This window comes from Protomyctophum parallelum (assembly GCF_964188405.1).
Source record: "Protomyctophum parallelum genome assembly, chromosome: 15".
NCBI classification, from domain to species: Eukaryota; Metazoa; Chordata; class Actinopteri; order Myctophiformes; family Myctophidae; genus Protomyctophum; species Protomyctophum parallelum.
The window spans coordinates 12,825,755-12,844,213 of record NC_139710.1 but is presented as its reverse complement, the minus strand read 5'-3'; the positions used below and the strand labels follow the sequence as shown (position 1 = coordinate 12,844,213).

Below are 18,459 nucleotides of genomic sequence, written 5' to 3'. Positions count from 1 at the left end.
ACACACACACACACACACACACACACATAATTATTTATATGCATCAACCCCCAGACGGACATTTTTAGTTTGAGGTGTATAACTTTAAATAACAATTTCACCACTTTTGCAGTAAACATATTTTTATACAAGAATCCATTTCATGTATGGGAGCCTGGGAGGCCTTAGAGATGAGGAAAAACTATGTTGTGTTAATGTGTTTGGACAGTTTGGTCCTAAACCCGGTAGGGGTATGCCAATCCTCCAATTTCTGGGGGCCATTGTCATTGCCATTGCCAAGTTACTCTCAACCTGTGGAGGGCAGCAATGTGCCGATAAGGCATCCAGTCTGCCGGAAACCTATAAGAAGAAGAAGAATAACAAGCAGCTCTTCCGTTTCCTGATGTTATGACGCCATCAACTAACTGCCGTTGGCTGCTGCCAGTGCCTTTTGTGTTGGCGGAGTTTTTTGAATGTGTTCCATTTATTAATAAGGGCGGATTACTTTACACTTGAGAAGAAATGGATCGGTATGTAAACAATTAAGCTAATAAAACAATGTAGTGTTAAGTCGCTGTGATAAAAATTGTAACGTAGCTCGAATTAACTATATATAGAATTGTGGCGGTTATAATTCCAGAGTTTTGTTTTGTCAGCCATGCTAACAAAACAGCTATCCGCACTGTGCTGTACTACGTTGCAAGTAGCCCTAGCCCCAGGGTTCCGAGCAGGGCTACAAGTAGCCCTCCAAGCAGAACCCAAATGCTACTGAAGTTTCTGACATTTGTTCAAAATTTCAGAAAAGCTTTACGTAGGGTCCCGAGTAGCCCTCCAAGCAGAACCCAAATGCTACTGAAGTTTCTGACATTTGTTCGACCCAGTGCATTGGGTCCTGTTCCTCGTCGTCCATGCCACCTGATTAAAACATTTACTGGCTCTGTTTACATGTTAAAACGCCTCCCCGCGGTCTTTGACGATATTCTTCAGTATGAGGCTTTCTGAATATGTAAAGTATAAGTACACATACATACCTTTGCGAATATCTCCTGTGGCGCGGAAGCCGTTAAGTATTTTTAATATATGTTTGCCCGATTTGGAAGCTTGGATTCTTCTTGTTTATTGACACCTCATTGTACCGCCTATCTGGCTAGCTAGTGGCGCTATAGCTATGACACAGCAGATCAGAGGCAGGGACGTAGCCTCACAAGCCAACCGCACACCGGGAGGCGGTACAATAAACGGTAAACAAACAAGAAGAAATAAAGCGACCAAATCGGTCAAACAAAGATTAAAAATACTTAACGGCTTCCGCGCCACAGGAGATATTCGCACCGGGATGTATAGCTACTTAAAGTTACCGAATTCAGAATAACTCAAGGAAAATAATGGCGTCACATGCCGCGGGGCCTATTTTAGAGAGAATCTCCACATCCGCATTTAGGAATTTCCATACGAAAATACACTAGCGAGCAGGGACCCAACGTAAAACTAAACAAAATATCAAAAAAGTTTTACGTAGGGTCCCGAAAGGGGCTAGGTCCCGAGAGGGGCTAGGCTACAAGTAGCCCCATATGTGCCCTCTCCTAGCCCTCCAAGTAGAACCCAATGGTACTGAAGTTTCTGACATTTTGTTCATCAAAATTTCAGAAAAGCTTTATGTAGGGTCCCGAGAGGGGCTAGGCTACAAGTAGCCCCATATGTGCCCTCTCCTAGCCCTCCAAGTAGAACCCAATGGTACTGAAGTTTCTGACATTTTGTTCATCAAAATTTCAGAAAAGCTTTATGTAGGGTCCCGAAAGGGGCTAGCCCTCTCCCTACGCTCATTCTGTAGCTCATCTCGGAGCTACAGAATGAGCGTAGGGAGAGGGAACATATGGGGCTACGCTGCAAGCAGACATTTGCAATAGTTTCTAAACAAATTATGTCATTGAACTAACTACATAAATATGTGTAAAGTCACCTTTTCATTCCCAGAACTCAGGGACCCCGGCCCATACAAGATGTGTTGTTAAAATGTTTCACAATTTCTTTCAAAATGGCATATCTACACAATGCAATCTATAGCCCTCCAAGCAGAACCCAATGGTACTGAAGTTTCTGACATTTTTGACGACACAGACCATGGGGTCCTGTTGCAGCAGTATCCTGCCACCTGGTACGCGGACATAATAAAACATAAACACCGTGTTTACGGCCTGTCTGCGCTCTTTGACGACTTTTTTTTTCGTGTGAGGGCTTCTGAATCTGTGAACTATAAGTACCTATACATGCCGCTGCGAATATCTCCTGTGGCGCGGAAGCCGTTAAGTTTGACCGATTTGGTCGCTTTAATTCTTCTCTTCCTTCCTTGTTTATTGACACCTCATTGTACCGCCTATCTGGCTAGCTAGTGGCGCTATAGCTATGACAGAGCAGATCAGAGGCAGGGACGTAGCCGCACAAGCCAACCGCACACCGGGAGGCGGTACAATAAACGGTAAACAAACAAGAACAATAAACGGTAAACAAACAAGAAGAAATAAAGCGACCAAATCGGTCAAACAAAGATTAAAAATACTTAACGGCTTCCGCGCCACAGGAGATATTCGCAGCGGTTTGTATAGGTACTTATAGTTCACAATTTCAGAAGCCCTCAAAGGAAAACAGGCCGTCAAACGGCGCAGATACAATGTTAGTGAGCATATTTATGTCCACGTTCCAAAATTCCCATACGAAAATATAAATATGAACAGGGACCCTACACAAAGCGACATCAAAATTTCAGAAAAGCTTTATGGAGGGTTCCGAGAGGGGCTATGCAATCTAGTGAGCTTGTGAATCAACTTTTTTTTAATTGCCTATTTTGTATACAGGTTTAAAGCTATATTCACTGACTTTGCTGGTGAGTGGTGACCCCCTGGAATCCCTTCAAGGAGCCCTGGGGGTCCCTGAAATGTCTGAACCCCACTTCTGAGAATTTCTGCTATAATATGTTTAACACGTCCTGCCATCACTTCTAGTGGGAGGATGAACCGAGCGTCCAGCAGTAGACCATCAGATATGATGCCTCTACGGGTGGCTGATACCAACAGGATGAGCATGTATACCACACCACAGAGGTACCGTAGCACACCCTACTTTTAATCGGCCACAGCCCATTAGTTCTTAATTTCTTGTCTACGTCAGGGTGAATCTCAACCTTTTTCTATTTCACAGACACCATTTTATATGATTTCTATCTCTGGGAGTGGGACCCTGGTCTACAGACCCTTTACAGCATTCATTTGGTCCCTAACAACCATTTAGCAGTCGTCTTTTTCACAAATCATTTTGGGAGTCTCCACATTGAGAACCATGTTTTTTGTTGGTGCATTATATCACATCACATACCTGAGGGAATGATTTTATATGCCATATTTAGGAAGTTATTTCAGACACATTCATCAATGTAACACCAGGACCAGGTATACTAGCGTGTCCTGTTCTATTTTCTGACATCGCGTTGACTACTTTTTTCTGATTTTAGACATACACATGGAGGCTTTTTATAGGAGATTGGGTAACATATTACTATGCTTCATAGGAATATGAAGCATGGTCTTCTTTTTCCAGCTTTTTTGTTGTGCTGATACATTACAAGTATGTGCTTTACATACAGCTCTAATTGTTGCCATTGTTCATGACTTGAGGTATGGTTTGACTTATTTACAGTAAACAGCCTTCATTTGGCAAACTCAATATGACCAAACCCCCATCAGCGACCTCTGACAGACGGACCACCTTCTTTGGAGCTCGGTATGTACATCCATGAATAGGATTAGGAAGATATAATAATAATAACTGAGCAGTTGAGACTAATAACAATATAAGTCCATAATTTTATTCTGACCCCTCCCCAAAATGGCCTATCTGTCCTGACATGGATAATTTATATGGCCTTAGAGTCACTGTTATGTTATTACTGTCTCAACTGCTCAATTTAGACGCCACTCCTTGGGGTGTTTTTACACATCGATTTAAAATGGGTATAGATGATTATTTCTGTTGTATCCAAGTTAATCTCGAATGATGATGATGATAATAATTAATATTTAACTTCATCACTGCAGGACTAGTGGAATGGGTGTCCATCGTAACAGTACCTTTGGAGGGCTTGGAGGAGCTGAGAAGCTGAAGGACACCAGACCTCTGCATGATAAATCCTTTGTACAGCAGTGCATCCGGAAGTTATGTGAGGTACTCTATAAACTTTTTCTAATTCTAATGTGTTTATGTACAGGTGTATGTAAGTATTCACTACATCTAAGTTTTGAGAATAAATTCCTCAAGGGTAGGCTTGTCCACCTTTAGCCTCTTCTTAAATTAGATTTGAATTCCAATCCAGAATCATGAATTAACTTCACAAATCACAATTTAATTAAATTGGACTCCTCTGAGTTTTAAGGGACCTGCACACTATTCAGGAGCCCTCATCTTCTTACTAGGCCACCCCTTCTGAGTTCTGACCTTTCAATGTTTGAGTTATGACCCTACACACTGTATGACTTTTAAAGTTGTTGGGGAGTCATCAGATCGTTATGTATTTCACACTACAGGAGTCTTGGCTGTCATCTCTCTCTCTCTCTCTCTCTCTCTCTCTCTCTCTCTCTCTCTCTCTGCGCGCACACACTGGAATACACAGGGCGAAATGTATGTGATAGCCTACATGCGCTAGAGCAAGACAGGAGGCACATTTTCATGAAATAATTCTCTCTCTCTCTGTATGAGCGTGCGCACACACACACACAGTGCACGTGGTCCAACTTTAACAGCAATATTAGGATAATATAGCTACCATTATGTGTCTTCACAGACACAGCTGTCCTGTGCTCTCATTGGCTGTAGTACAGACCTTATCGGGTTGCAGCCGCAACCCCGTCCATACTGTATGATGTCCAGTCTGCAAGAGAGCCAAATATCAAACCTGCTAGATATTCAGAAACGCTTGGGAATGTATCGGCGATCACTTTTAACAACGCCAGATCTTCCTGCAGAGCCTTTCACACACAACGAGCAAAACCGTGGCGATCAAAGCCCAATCTTGTGTCAGATTGGGGGTATTTTGTCGGCGAGTGCCAAAAAGCTCCCAGACAGCATAATCGGAGCAAATATCGTGCAGTGTGTAGGGGCCATTAGCCTAAAAACAATAAAGTTTACTTCTATTTTGTGGACCAACATTAAAGTGGCTGTTTGACGGTCCGTGTACTGTGTATGCTTGATGGAGGACAGAAAGTTATTTCAAAAGTGGCCTGTATTTGACCCTTTTATTTGGTTCTGTATCTTGTCTTTTTTTCTTTGTAGTTCCTGTCAGAAAAGGGCTTCCCAGGGGCTGTGTCTACCAAAACCCTCCAGTCTCCGTCCACCAAGGAGTTCCTCAAATTGTTTGAGTTTATTTACAGTCAGCTGGACTCAACCTTTCAGTTGCCAAAATCCAAAGTAGAGGAAGAGGTACCACGGATCCTAAAAGACCTTGGGTAAATCAGTCTGGCTTTTTTCATATATGTGTAATAGAACTATCACAGTATTAATTTCTCTGCAAATTGTCGTTATCATGAAGTTGTCGGTTAACTAGGTTAACAGGGCTTTAACTTTAAAACTCTGAACAAGAGTAAACTAGAAATGCACTCTGTGTGCGCCTTGCACACAAGTAGGCCATACATGGCCTACTTGCACGCTCTGCTTGCGCAAGTAATTCCGTCACCATCAACAGCCGAGGGCCACCGAGGACAGGCCTACATACGATACCATACATACGCAGCCGACCACAGTATTTGCACCCCCTGCTTGCGCAAGTAATTACTTTGCCAATTTACCTCTAATCTTGCATAGACACCTGAAGATCTCTGCCGAACATAACGTCTCAGGAAATCTAAACTCGATGTTAAGTGCTAGAACTGTGTGGAAACAATCAAGAGATATAAAGTTTATAATGATAAACCTTTTAACATCAAGCTTTTCAGGGTCAACAGATGAAAGCCTTTCATCTAAACATGGCACATTTACATCACAGCATAATGATGTTACTTAATGTGCATTGTCTCTCGCTAAATAAATTAATAATACAAATATAATGCAAAACCAAAATCCTTTCCACCATGCTAACCTGGATAAAGGGCCATTCACACTGAGCCCTAACAATAACTATGAAAAATCATTCTATGTCAAGTGGATGGCAGAGTTACATTAAACATACCAACTATAAAAACAAATGATGGTAGTTATAGTGCTCAGTGTGACTACTGGTAATGGTAATAAGCACCAGTCAGTGACTGGTGCTTATTACCATTCACTCATGTCAGCTCGGTTGTTAAAACTAGTTTCTAGGGGGCACGCGTCATCAGTGCCCATACCCGTGGTGGGGTTGGCGAAAGGGCCTTTCTGTGTGGAGTTTGCATGTTCTCCCTGTGTCCCCTAGGGTAGGTGCACAAAAAGCATGCAGTAATCCTGGTCTCTAAACTGCCTCCCCCTGGCCAGCCGGGGCACCTGATGGAGGGGAAAGGAACTGGTTGGAATAACGTGTTCCTTCCACGCGCTACGTCCAACCAGGGAAACTCCCCCCTGTCAGGTGTAAAGGAGCAACTTGGACACTCAGGCATGAAGGAAGCATGAGTTCAAGTCCGTTGTTCTCCCCAGGTCCCCCATATATGGGGACTAGGTTGGCGGAGGGTGTGTAGACTGTAGAGCCCAGGATCACATTAGATAATTGACACGGGTGAAAAATGGGTTACAAAATCGTGGGATAAAAAAAAAAAACTAGTTTCTACCACCTACGCCTACTTGCCAAGATCAAACCTTACCTCCCCCCCAAACAATTTGAAACAGTCATCCATTCATTCACCCCTACAAGGCTAGACTACTGTAATGCTCTATACTATGGTATCACCCAATCCTCTCTCAGACCACTCCAATTAGTACGAAATGCTGCTGCCCGCCTCCTCACCGGTACCAAAAAGTATGACCACATCACACCGTCTTAATCTCACTCCATTGGCTCCCCATTAAACAGAGAATCGATTTTAAGATTATTTTATTGACCAAGTTTAAATCCCTCAACGGCCTGGCCCCCCCCCCCCCATATATGGCTGAACTCATACAGCGCCACAACCCCACCAGAGCTCTGAGGTCTGCGGACCAGTCACTGCTGACCGTGCCAACAACCTGAACCCTCAGAACAAGAGGTGACCTTTGCGGTGGCAGCCCCTGAGCTCTGGAACAACCGCCCCCCCATATTAAAGCTGCTCGAACCATTGACATTTTCAAATCCCTTCTTAAAATGCAGCTTTTTTCCCTGGCATTCAATGTGAACTGATTTTAACCTACTTAGGCACTCCTGTACACTACAGTACTATCCATGTCTCACGCTGGTTTCTATATGCTATGTTTCTATGCTTGATGTATTCTGTTTTATCTTTTGTTGTGAAGCACTTTGGTCAACTCTGGTTGTGTTATAACGTGCTATATAAATAAAGGTTGATTTGATTATTAGCATTCCTGGTTAGGTTTCCTCTACATTGTAAAACTGTCAGCATGTCTTATGTCAGAAACAGACTCCATGGCCCAATTTGGGTCCCGTCTCCTGATTTTAAGAATCTGCGCTGCTGACCATCTGTGTCTCCCTCTGTGATTTAGGTATCCATTTGCTCTATCTAAGAGCTCCATGTATTCCGTTGGAGCTCCACACACCTGGCCTCAGGTGCTGGGCGCTCTCATCTGGCTCATCGACACAGTCAATGTAAGCAGCATCTTGTACCGTACCATAGAAATTAGAGGAGAGAGACGAGATTCAAATATAAATGATGATGCCTGGATTTTGTATTTAGTCTGGTGCAGTACTGGACTTTATGTCATGGAATAAATGTTCATTTTAAAATATGGTGTGTTTGTCAGATCTACTGTAGCTGTGTGAACGAGGGAGACAACCTGCTCTTCAAGGGCTTTTCTGAAGACCGGATGAATGTTGAAGATGGCGTTGAGCGTAACAAGGTAAGCATTACACTGTAATAAAAGTCATGTGGCAAAGTTTTATAACTACTGTGTATATCACAGTAAGATGTTTTTCCCCACTCATAGTTTTATTTTTTATTTCTTTCCAAATTCCCAAACTGTCCTATGTCATTAATGTCTTATCACACCCTGTCTGGTTCTTATCACTGACTCTTCATTCCGCTTTGTCAGAATTGTATTGAGACGATGGCCTTTCTCTCTCTCTCTCTCTCTCTCTCTGTCTCTCTGTCTGTGTCTCTCTGTCGGTCTGTCTCTCTCTCGCGCGCTCTCTCGCTCTCTCTCGCGCGCTCTCTCTCTCTCTCTCAAAATATAGCTCTACCTGGACTACATAGGTGAGACATACACCAAGTTTATGCAGGGTTCAGACACTTTTGAAGAGGAGGATCATGTACACTTAAATAGATTAAGTAAGTATTCAGGGGATGTTACACACCTGTAAAAATAAGTATATTTGTTTATTGAAGTTTCATGTTTGAACAGTTTTTAATATAGTAAACTTTACAGCTTGTTCTACAGAGGTCTTTAAAATATATATAATTATAAATATACTTTGATAGCAATTTGGTTGGTGTGTCTGCCTGTCTCCCATAGAGAGACTTTACAATGTGGATGACAGCCTGCTGCTTTCAGTGGAGGAGAAATATAGGATGCTGAATGAACAGGTGGAGCTTCTGGAGAAAGAGAACCAATCGGTAAGCATTGCACTTCAATTTTGTACATACTTTATTTAGGTGTTTTTGTCAAGGATGGGGCAGGGATAGTCCAATAGAGAGCTGAAGTCCTGACGTCACTCGCTCTGCCTGGTTCTGCCTCGTTCACGGAAGTAATTTCTCTATGGAAAATAACATCTTAAAATCGTTTCATATAGAGCACCGAAGTCTGACATCACTTTCAGTAGAGGGCGCCAATACACAGGTTCATGTAGTGCAATGTGGTGCAACCACTCCTACAACCAGCAATGTCCGTGACATGTTCACCTATGCATGTGTGAGCACCAGTATGAGTACCAGTAGGGGCGCCGGAAACGGAGAGAGAGAGACAGTGCTGCTGTTGCTTGCTAATGAGGGAGAGAGAGAGAGAGGAGTTGCACCACTCGGTTCACACGGGTGTGATTTTTTTTATTTGCATTGAAACCTCCATAGGGCGATTTTAGGTCGCTTCATATAAGAACTGTGTTTGAAAAATAAACCGACCATCCCGGCCTTTCTGTCAAGGGAGTGGCTGTGCATCGTTAATGATGTCCATTCATATTTGATACAGCCAGTTTCTGGAGAAAATGGAATTAATGTGGCCGCAAAAGCCTTGAAACTTCATATTAAAGCAATGTCGCTGCTAATATACGTCACGCCCAGCTGTCAACACATTGCGTTCCTGAGATTCCTCGTTGACATAAGCTCAGCTGGCAGTGACTCAACTCGTACTAACCACGAAACATTAAATATCAATAAAATAAAAATAAACGTAATTAAAACATTCAGTTTCTGTTGTGCGACGGGCAGCTGCAGCCACTCCGACTACCCGGAAATGTAGTCTCTGGGTTGTTTGACTCGTTTCTAGCGCTTATTTTGTTACTCTTTGGGTATATTTGTACATTTCCAATTTTCCACCTTCAGTTGATGCTTCATATCCATATGATTGAAAAGGCTGGGGTGATCGGTTTATTTTTCAAACACAGTTCTTATATGAGGCGATCTAAAATCCCCTTTATAATGCAAATAAAAAGTACACAAACCTGTGGATTTGCGCCCTCTACTGACAGTGACATCAGGACTTCGGTGCTCGAGTCTATAAGCATTGTGGTCCAAAAAGAAACAAGCTGTCTCAGCGTTATTGTCAGGGAGGTGTCTCTGTATCGTTTGTTTCTAGCGAAAATGCAACTAATTCAGTAGCAGTAACGATAGCGTTTTCTCTAAGTCAGTTGATTCTTCATTTCCTTATGAGTGAAACGGCCGGGATGACATTTTTCAAACACAGTTTTTCTATGAAAGAAACTAAAATCCCCCTATGGGGATTACAATGCAAATAAAAAGTACATGAACCGTGGATGGTGCTCTATAGTGAAAGATGCACAGTTGCACCATAGCAGCCAGATATACCGAACATATACTCAACTATTGTCAAGTACTGCAAGGAATGGCATCCACATTATTTGGAATTTAGTTTGTGTATTCTGTCCGTCATGACGAATTTGTTCCAGTTTAGCAGTGGAGAGCATCTCGTTGAGCCATCTCTTGAAACATGGAGAAGTTGGAGCAACCATCAGAGCAACCAAATATTGCTAAACCGCAATCTGGCTGAATATAGTGAATATCCTTTCCCAGTTGTCTGGAGAACCAATTGAATATATTTACCCAGAAATTGGTTATTATTAGTATTACTGGACACTGCCAGAAATGATGTGACAGAGAACCCTCGGCAGAACCACATCTATCACACATAGAAGAGACTGCTGGGTAAATGTTACTATGTTTTTAGAGTAATGTAATCTGTGCAATACTTTAAATTGAATCAATCTATATCCAGAATTGAAAGAGCAACTCTGAATACTAGACAGGCCCTCCTCCCACAACTCATCTGATATTGGAACACGTCCACCGACGCCCCAAAGGCAGCAACAAAACTGGAAACTAAATGTTTAGAATTTGGATGTATGATAATTAAATCATAGAACCCATGGTCCTTGGGTTTGACTGTAAATTCTAGGATGTGATGATCTCCAAAGTCTAAACTGATTATGTCCATAGTACTGTAGTCTGTAGGTATCACATATGTTCTCATAATATGAGCCTAGATACCTTAAACTGGAATTTGACTTAAACCACTGTAGTGAAGATATACAAGAGGGATGTTGAGATTAATCTGTCAAGTCAGACAGCCATTGTCCAATATTGTGTGTGCTCAAAAACTGATTTCAGATGATGAGATGCACAAGATGTAACCGAGTTCATCTTTGTACACGGCACTACATTTCCCAATGCAAGATGAAGATAAATCGACTTCTTCACCTTTTCTCCACCAGGATCCTCTCATGAACAAGAGGATGGAGAAATTGAAACTGCAGACAGAACTCCAGAAGTTGGACACTTACCACAGCAATCTAGAGACCTACAAAGCCAGTCTGGAGACCAAGGATGCCAGACTAGGCGAAGAGGTGGTCACCACTGGTAAATGGCCATCAAGAACTTCTAATTAGCCAGTTTCTTGGCATTCCATAGTACCAATATCTTTATTGATTTCAGTGTTTTTCACTCACCTCGATACCAGAAAATCGTACAAAAGTATTTTCCAAAGGTCTATTTCCCCTTGCTGAAATAGATTTTTGTACATCTACAGGCCGTCATCTGGATTCTCTAAAGCAGGAGCAGGCCAAACTGCAGCACCTCCTGGATAATCAGAAGTACACTCCAGCTGACATAGAGAGGATCAACAGGGAGAAGATAGAGCTCCAGCAGACCATCTCCATTCTCACCAAGGCTCAGGAAGAGGCAGAGAAACACGTGTGGCAGGAAGAGATGGCTCTGGCCACAATCAAGGAGAAAGTGTGTATATTCAGTACATGAGCAGAAGCATGAATTCCATTTGTAACCGTGTGGTATGACAAAATGACTAGATGCCATAGTGGTGGTGTTTTAGTTTAGCTCAGTAATTCACCTTTTCATATTTTGTGATATGTATGCATTGACTTAAGTTCTCATTTCAGTCTTTACAAATTAAGAGTCATGAGTAAAATATGGTTACCTAGACCTAGTCCTCTCATTTCCTCCTTCCACAACATCACAGGTTGAATTGAAGCTGGCAGAGTACCATAAGATGGCCCGTAAATTGAAGCTCATCCCAGCATCTGCAGAGAATGCCTGTGGACATGATTTTGAGATGAAGACCACCTCCATGTATCAACCTGGTGCTATGCTCCAGTATAAAGCACAGATACAGGTAAACTTAGATTTGGTCTAATACCATAGCTTTACTGTATTTGAAGACACATTGATATTCCTTGCTTTACCTATCTTTGTATTAGCAATATAATTTACTGAATATTAATATCGACTCATTACAGCTTATTGTGGATTTTGTACTGTGTAGCTTTTGTTCAGTTGATGTGTACCTGTATCTAGCATTTTATTATAGGTATTCTTGACTCATTTCAGCATACATTTGAAAGTCATTAGAACAACCACAACATACGGTAGCCCAAGTTTACATCACTGTCCTAGTGCTTAGGCTCATGAGCGTAAATGCATTTGTAGAGACTTCCTCCACTTATTCCTATCTAATGCGCCTTGTGTTAGAAAATGGCTAGAGTTTGCTATTCTAGTCATACTGGTGTATGCTGCACGTTTAGATCCCCCTGAGAAAGATGATCACTGACATGGAGGAGCAGAGCGGTCGACTGGCCAACAAGAAGCTCTGCGTGCAGGAGTCTATTGAGCAGGTAACATGTTGCCAATTTATTGCATTGTGCTGATTTCTTCTCCCTCTTTCGGGTATTTGCTCTGGAAGGAATACAATTGTATCGATATACAGTCACAGTGTATACTCGGCATGACTCATGTATGCATTGTGTTTTTTTAACAAACTGTCCAATCCGGCAGAGTTTGTCATCTTGTTCTGGTCAACCCTGATAATCCCAACAATGTGTTGCAGTTAGTTTTGAATACGGTAATCAAATGACATGTGTTTGTTTGTCTCAGATGACCTCTAACATATTGGACAAGAACAATCGGCTGAAGCAGCTGAGAGAGCAGATTCACAAATTGGATGAACGATCAGAACAAGACATGCAGGTAAAGTATATCATGCACGCAAAGAGAAGGTAGAAATGTAACTCGCCAGAATCACACTGGAGTCATGTGGTCATTGGTCAACTCGCTATACAGCCTGCCTTGGTGTGTGGCTGATTGATACCTGTTGTTCATCCAGAGCAGCTCCCCTGAGCATACTGATTCTCAACAACTTTATTTTAACATTTGATTTATTAATACTAATGTATTGAGCTGATTTATCATCAAAGTTTTTTAATGATTTATTGATTTTACAATAAGCATACCAAATACACATGCCTTACACAAAAGAAAAAGACAAGAAAAAACAAAACACAACTAGCAGTCAAAAACTACCCCAAATGGACAACACCCCTCACATTCTGTTGTTGACAATAGTGATTATATCATCTGTAATGTATTACAATAACATATTGTTAATGCAACCATCCTTTAATATACAAATAAAAGTAGTCTCATGTTTCATGGAATTTTCCTTTGACATTGTTCCTCCCGGCAATTGAGTATTCGAAAGATGCAGTTTCAGTCATAAGTTTGGTCCAGTCTGTGAATGTGTTCTCTAGTGTAGCCGAGCTCTTCCAGTTTGTCAGTGTCAACCTGGCTGCAGTGATAAGACCTGCAGTCACTAATGCACGTTGTGCATTGGTGACCCCTTGTGGCAACAACGTGCTATCTCTCATTTTATCCATATTGGAATACCTGTCACCTTAAATGAGTTTGGTATGACCCGAAAGTTCCACCTTAGGTTAGACGGCCTACAAAAGATGGTCTCTCTGTCTGGTTTATAAAGAGAGCCTGATGAAGTTTGAATAGAATAGACTGAAACGTTGCTTTTCCCTTAATAATCTTTTCAACTGCATTTTGAAGACGGTGTGCGTGAGTTTTTTCCCTTTATCCTTCTCCTACACACCTGTCGCCTGTAGGTGTGCAAAAGCCTTGCTTTTATTAGCATTTGATTACGTTTTTGCGTCAACACCTGAAAATTGCTGACTTAATGAGCAGGTTGCATTTGGGGGAAATTATTGATTTAACAACCTTCAACTGTGGGTGTGGGGGTGTGTGTAGGAGACGGCACTTGAAGAGCAGAAATTTGCAACCGAGAAGGACTCAATTGAAAACCACCAGAAGCTCCTTGAGGACAACGTTACTCATGGTTATGACGATGCTGTGCAGAAACAGAAGGCAACGCAACAGCAGTTAGTGTTTTTCTTTATCTACCTTTCACCATTAGAGCTATATCTTCAAATCCACTGTATTACACTTAACAGACTGAACGTTTGTGGTGGAGGGGATGATCAATGATGAGTCACCTGGTGTTGTTCATGCATACATCACCATAATATTGAATGTTTATGTTACAGTATTATATTTCAAACTAAAGGCATGGTTGTGGTTGAGAGTGTCTATTCAGAGAAACATTCATGTGGAAGGATTACTTGGTGTGTGAGCATTGTCTGTCTAACATTCAGTTATGTAGGAGTATTTATAATAGGAGACGTTGACTTGTGTATTCCAATTTCCTCTGTGTACCCAAGGTACCACCTGGTGCTGCAGGAGACCAGTGAGGAGAGACGAACAGTAACAAACAACTTGGCCTCTGTCTGCACCACTGCTACCAACCACGTATTCATGATAGAGGTACAACATTATTTAACTAGCTAATTTAATAACTTGAAATCCATCTGTCACTGGGAGTATTAATCTAACTAAACCAGCAAACTACATAGATTTGAGTGGGAATTGTAATCGACAGACAAGTTAACGCCAGAGACTATTAGCTGCTAGCTGTGAAAGTAAGGTGCTATTTACACGAGGATGGTGTTCATAGAAAACGGCAAAATAAAGTACCGTTTGCTGTGGTTGTTTAGACGAGAACCGTGTTCTCAGGAGGTGAAAACGCAACAAAGTGAAACCACCTTCCAGAGTGGAAATCTTTGAGAACGCCGTTTTATCCCTTCTCCGTGTAAACAGGCAAAACGGTGAATCCGCAAAACTTATGACATCATGGCTCACGTTGGCTCACAGCGCATATGTTTATTACATTGATGCAGAGCCATATAATTATGATATAATGGAGTTCCTGAATAAGCCTCCCTCCTCGCCTACAAAGTGCTGCTCATCAGCGATGGTGAATGTAAAACCATGATGTAAATAAAAAGCCTTGTGATAGGCGGCAGCAGCAGCGTTTATGTAGCCTGATGTATTCTAAAATATATACCATCCCGTGGCGCTTTTGCCTGTCAGTGTCAGCCCAGAGCAGTGTTGCACCGCTTGCACTGTTTTTTGGCAAATCTAAGCTAGCAAATTTAAGACCATCTCTTCAAAATAAGAGTATTGAGAAAAAGTTTAATTTGCACATTAAAACTTACAAATTAAGCATTTAAATGATGCTATAAGACACACATTATGTTTCTGTGTTATTTAATTACTTATTTTTACACAGAAACATAATGTGTGTCTTTACAATAGCTGTAATGTAATAATAATACTAATGTAATTTAATCATTATTTAATTAACAACACTTTTATTCTGAAAGCAACCGGATGTCTTAAATTTGCTAGCTCTCAAACAGGAAGTTCTAGATTTGCCAAAAAGACGGAGCCGTGTTGCGCAGGGGTTCTTCTTCTTGTATGTGGGTGACCTGTATTTGGCAGCCCGTTATCGCCACCTAGCGACATTATAGCATAATAGCACATTATAGCATAACGTGTGCGTTCTCGTGTAAAGGGTAAGAAAAAATGAGAACTCAACGGGACTTTGCCATTTTCTATGAACACCATCCTCGTGTAAATAGCACCTAAGGTGTCAAATGATGTGGTTTTCAGTATATGAATCCTACCTTTCACTTGTCACTGTGCCATGATTTCTTCCAGTGACATAAATACAAACAAGTTTAAATTTAATTATAGTGATTAATACAGTCTTCTATATTTATCTCTTATAGAAAGAAGTAAATAATACAATCTTTAACAATAACTACTGTTTTTAAGGCATTACTGAATTCATTGAGTGCTACCATTAAATAAACATTGGCCACAGAAAATAAGCACAGTATAAGCTAAAAACGTATATCTATCTCCAACCACGTAACCCTATACTTTGTTGACTGGGGTCCCGGAAGAGTATATTTGGTTCCCTACTTTTTTCCCTCAAGCTTGCAGCATGAGCTTGCAGATTAGCTATTTTTGCCGAATATTCGCCTATTATGAGTTATGCTTGGATTAAAGTTATAAAGCAACTGGTTGGTTGTATGCACTGTAGAACTGAACAGCAAGAAGATGATTAGAACAATAATACTAGAATTGTTTTTATATATTGTACTAATTGTTTAGGAAACACAAAAGACTTTAGTTCTGGGATGTTATTTTGCTTCAACCCATGAACATGGGATGTTAATGTGGTTAAAAATGCATTACTGAAATACTATAAAAATGTTTTCTTGTAAAAAAAAATGTATTTGCCTAATCTAAGTTCCCACCCCATCCTATACAGAAATTTCTGGAGGATCAATCCAGCAGAATGCAGCGTATTACTTCAAAGGCGAGTGAAGAGAACCTAGTATACCTCCAGCAGCTCCGGGAAATGATCACAGACTTCATTTCCAAAGCAAATGGTGTATAGAATTACCTTTATGAATGATGGAGTACTATAAACCAGCTAATTACATTTTATAGCAAGGGTATACACACACAATGTCTGTGTATACATGTAGATATTATTTGTTGCTATATCTTTTTTTGCCCCCTTGACAAAGGAATGAGAAGAGGGACAGGGAGGACGCTGTCGCTGCCTTCTCTTAACTTTCTGTCATCAATGTTTGCACCTAGAGATGTACTGATACTATTTTTTTTATACCCACAACTTGTTTATTGCTTGGTACCAAACCAATACCACTGTGTAATTTAAAAAAGATTTAGGATCCATTTGTTCCTCTAGTTTGTTTTTAGCAAGCCCCTTGTTTTGTTCTCTATTTCTCCCCCTTTTGCATGCTTTTATATATTGACCAATTGTTTATTATTGCTTTGTTGTATTTTGTTAAAAAATAACATTAAAATGTATGTGTAAGTGTAATATAGGTGCTCATAAATAATTATACAGCACTGCTAGTTCTTAAAATGGCCACTAGATGGTAGCCGTCACCACTTCAGACCAACCGAGAGACCACATACTGTACTTAGCCACCACATAGGCTACTGTACTACTTTGTGATTGCGGTAACCAGTGATGGGATGGTGAAAGTAGCACTAAATTGTTTTAAGTAAAAGTATCAATACGGCAATGTAAAATGTACTCGAGTAAAAGTAAAATGTACTTAAAATACCCAAATCGGTCAAAAGGTGTAGGGCTGAAGTGGTTAATACATGTTCTACAAAGTAACTACGTTTTCAAATAAATATAGTGGCGTGAAGTACAATATTTGGATCGACATAGTGGAGTATAGAAGTAAGGGTAGTTTAACTACAGTAGGTTACTTTACGTGTAATTGTGTACTATAGTTACGACGTTCCACCATGCACTGACGGTAAGCACGTACAGTTCGAATCTTGAAGACCAGGTGTGTGTTTTTTTTTTAATATCAGATGCAGAACCTTTCTGACCATTTTTACTATAGGCCTAGCTGGCTGTGACCTACGTTTCCATTTGAATGGCATCAATCTGGGTACCGATGGGCAAAACAGGAAAAACAGCGCCCACTTTTCCTTTGAATTTGACGGAGTCCCCACCGCCCCCCCTTTCCCCTCACTGTATATGTATCTTTTCCCTTTTTGCTTCCTATAGGCATAATAGGCCAATGTCCAAGGTGAGGACTTTCAGGACAGTAAACAAGTGTAATGCTTAATTGGGTCGTCCACTCACAGTTAACAGTCTTTGTATTGAGTTTGTGCTTGAAATGTACTGTAATTCTACAAACTGTTCATATTTCAATCAATCAATCAAAGTCCATGCATGATGCATAGACTGTAGAGTCAATGGCATAGCCATAGCCACTTGTGCTGTGCTAACGCTACCAAATTGCCAACGACGGTGTCTCGAAAACAAAAACCAAGAAGGTGGAAGTCTGGAAGACGTTTGGAGGCCACTTGAGGCGCCTTGTTAACGTGAGTAGGCTACAGCAGCTGTATCCTTTTGGCAACGGGGTTTAGTTTTAAGGAACAAAATGCAAGAACAGACGTTCCCATGTCCTACCGCTCTCAAAGAGCACCTACGGACGGCTGCAATTCGAAACTGGCCCCCGTAAAATCTGAATCCACCGCCCCCCCTTTCCCCTCACTATATGTTTATTTTCCCTTTTTGCTTTTTATGATGAATTCCTGTTCTGTTCCTTAACTATATAGAAGTGTATTTGTACGTCTCTAAATGTTTTGATGAATTGTACATGGTGGACCCTGTTGTAAACAAGTGTAATGCTTAATTGGGTCGTCCACTCAGTTAACAGTCTTTGTATTGAGTTTGTGCTTGAAATGTACTGTAATTCTGCAAACAAATATTTCAATCAATCAATACACTACACATGCTTGCTTTCTGTTCAGTTTTTGTTAAAATTACCACTGTCAGTCCTTGCCTCATCTAAGTGGGCCAGGCCTTTGAGTGTCTCAGAGACAGTCAGAGTAGGCTACAATAAAATAAAACATTGGCCTGCTAACTTTTTTTGTTAATTGTAGACCTAGATGATCT

At 41.0% G+C, this 18,459-nt stretch overlaps 1 protein-coding gene across 1 annotated transcript; it reads left to right on the top strand.

Moving 5' to 3' along the window:
• The first annotated feature begins 435 nt into the window (after positions 1-435).
• On the top strand, positions 436-16,920 carry ndc80 (NDC80 kinetochore complex component). Its single transcript, XM_083784094.1, has 17 exons — positions 436-509; positions 2,979-3,077; positions 3,670-3,753; positions 4,068-4,194; positions 5,299-5,471; positions 7,627-7,729; positions 7,885-7,980; positions 8,315-8,408; positions 8,593-8,693; positions 11,021-11,165; positions 11,335-11,540; positions 11,782-11,934; positions 12,344-12,433; positions 12,693-12,785; positions 13,848-13,978; positions 14,318-14,420; positions 16,276-16,920. The coding sequence occupies exons 1-17, from the start codon at positions 502-504 to the stop codon at positions 16,402-16,404; spliced, it is 1,935 nt and encodes a 644-aa protein (XP_083640220.1). The 5' UTR covers positions 436-501; the 3' UTR covers positions 16,405-16,920.
• The last annotated feature ends 1,539 nt before the right edge of the window (positions 16,921-18,459 follow it).

What these genes read in the sequence shown, in the direction of transcription:
- ndc80 (XM_083784094.1), top strand. An exon ending in TGGCCACAATCAAGGAGAAA is followed by an intron (nt 11,541 to 11,781) that starts GTGTGTATATTC and finishes ACAACATCACAG; the next exon opens with GTTGAATTGAAGCTGGCAGA. An exon ending in AGTATAAAGCACAGATACAG is followed by an intron (nt 11,935 to 12,343) that starts GTAAACTTAGAT and finishes CTGCACGTTTAG; the next exon opens with ATCCCCCTGAGAAAGATGAT.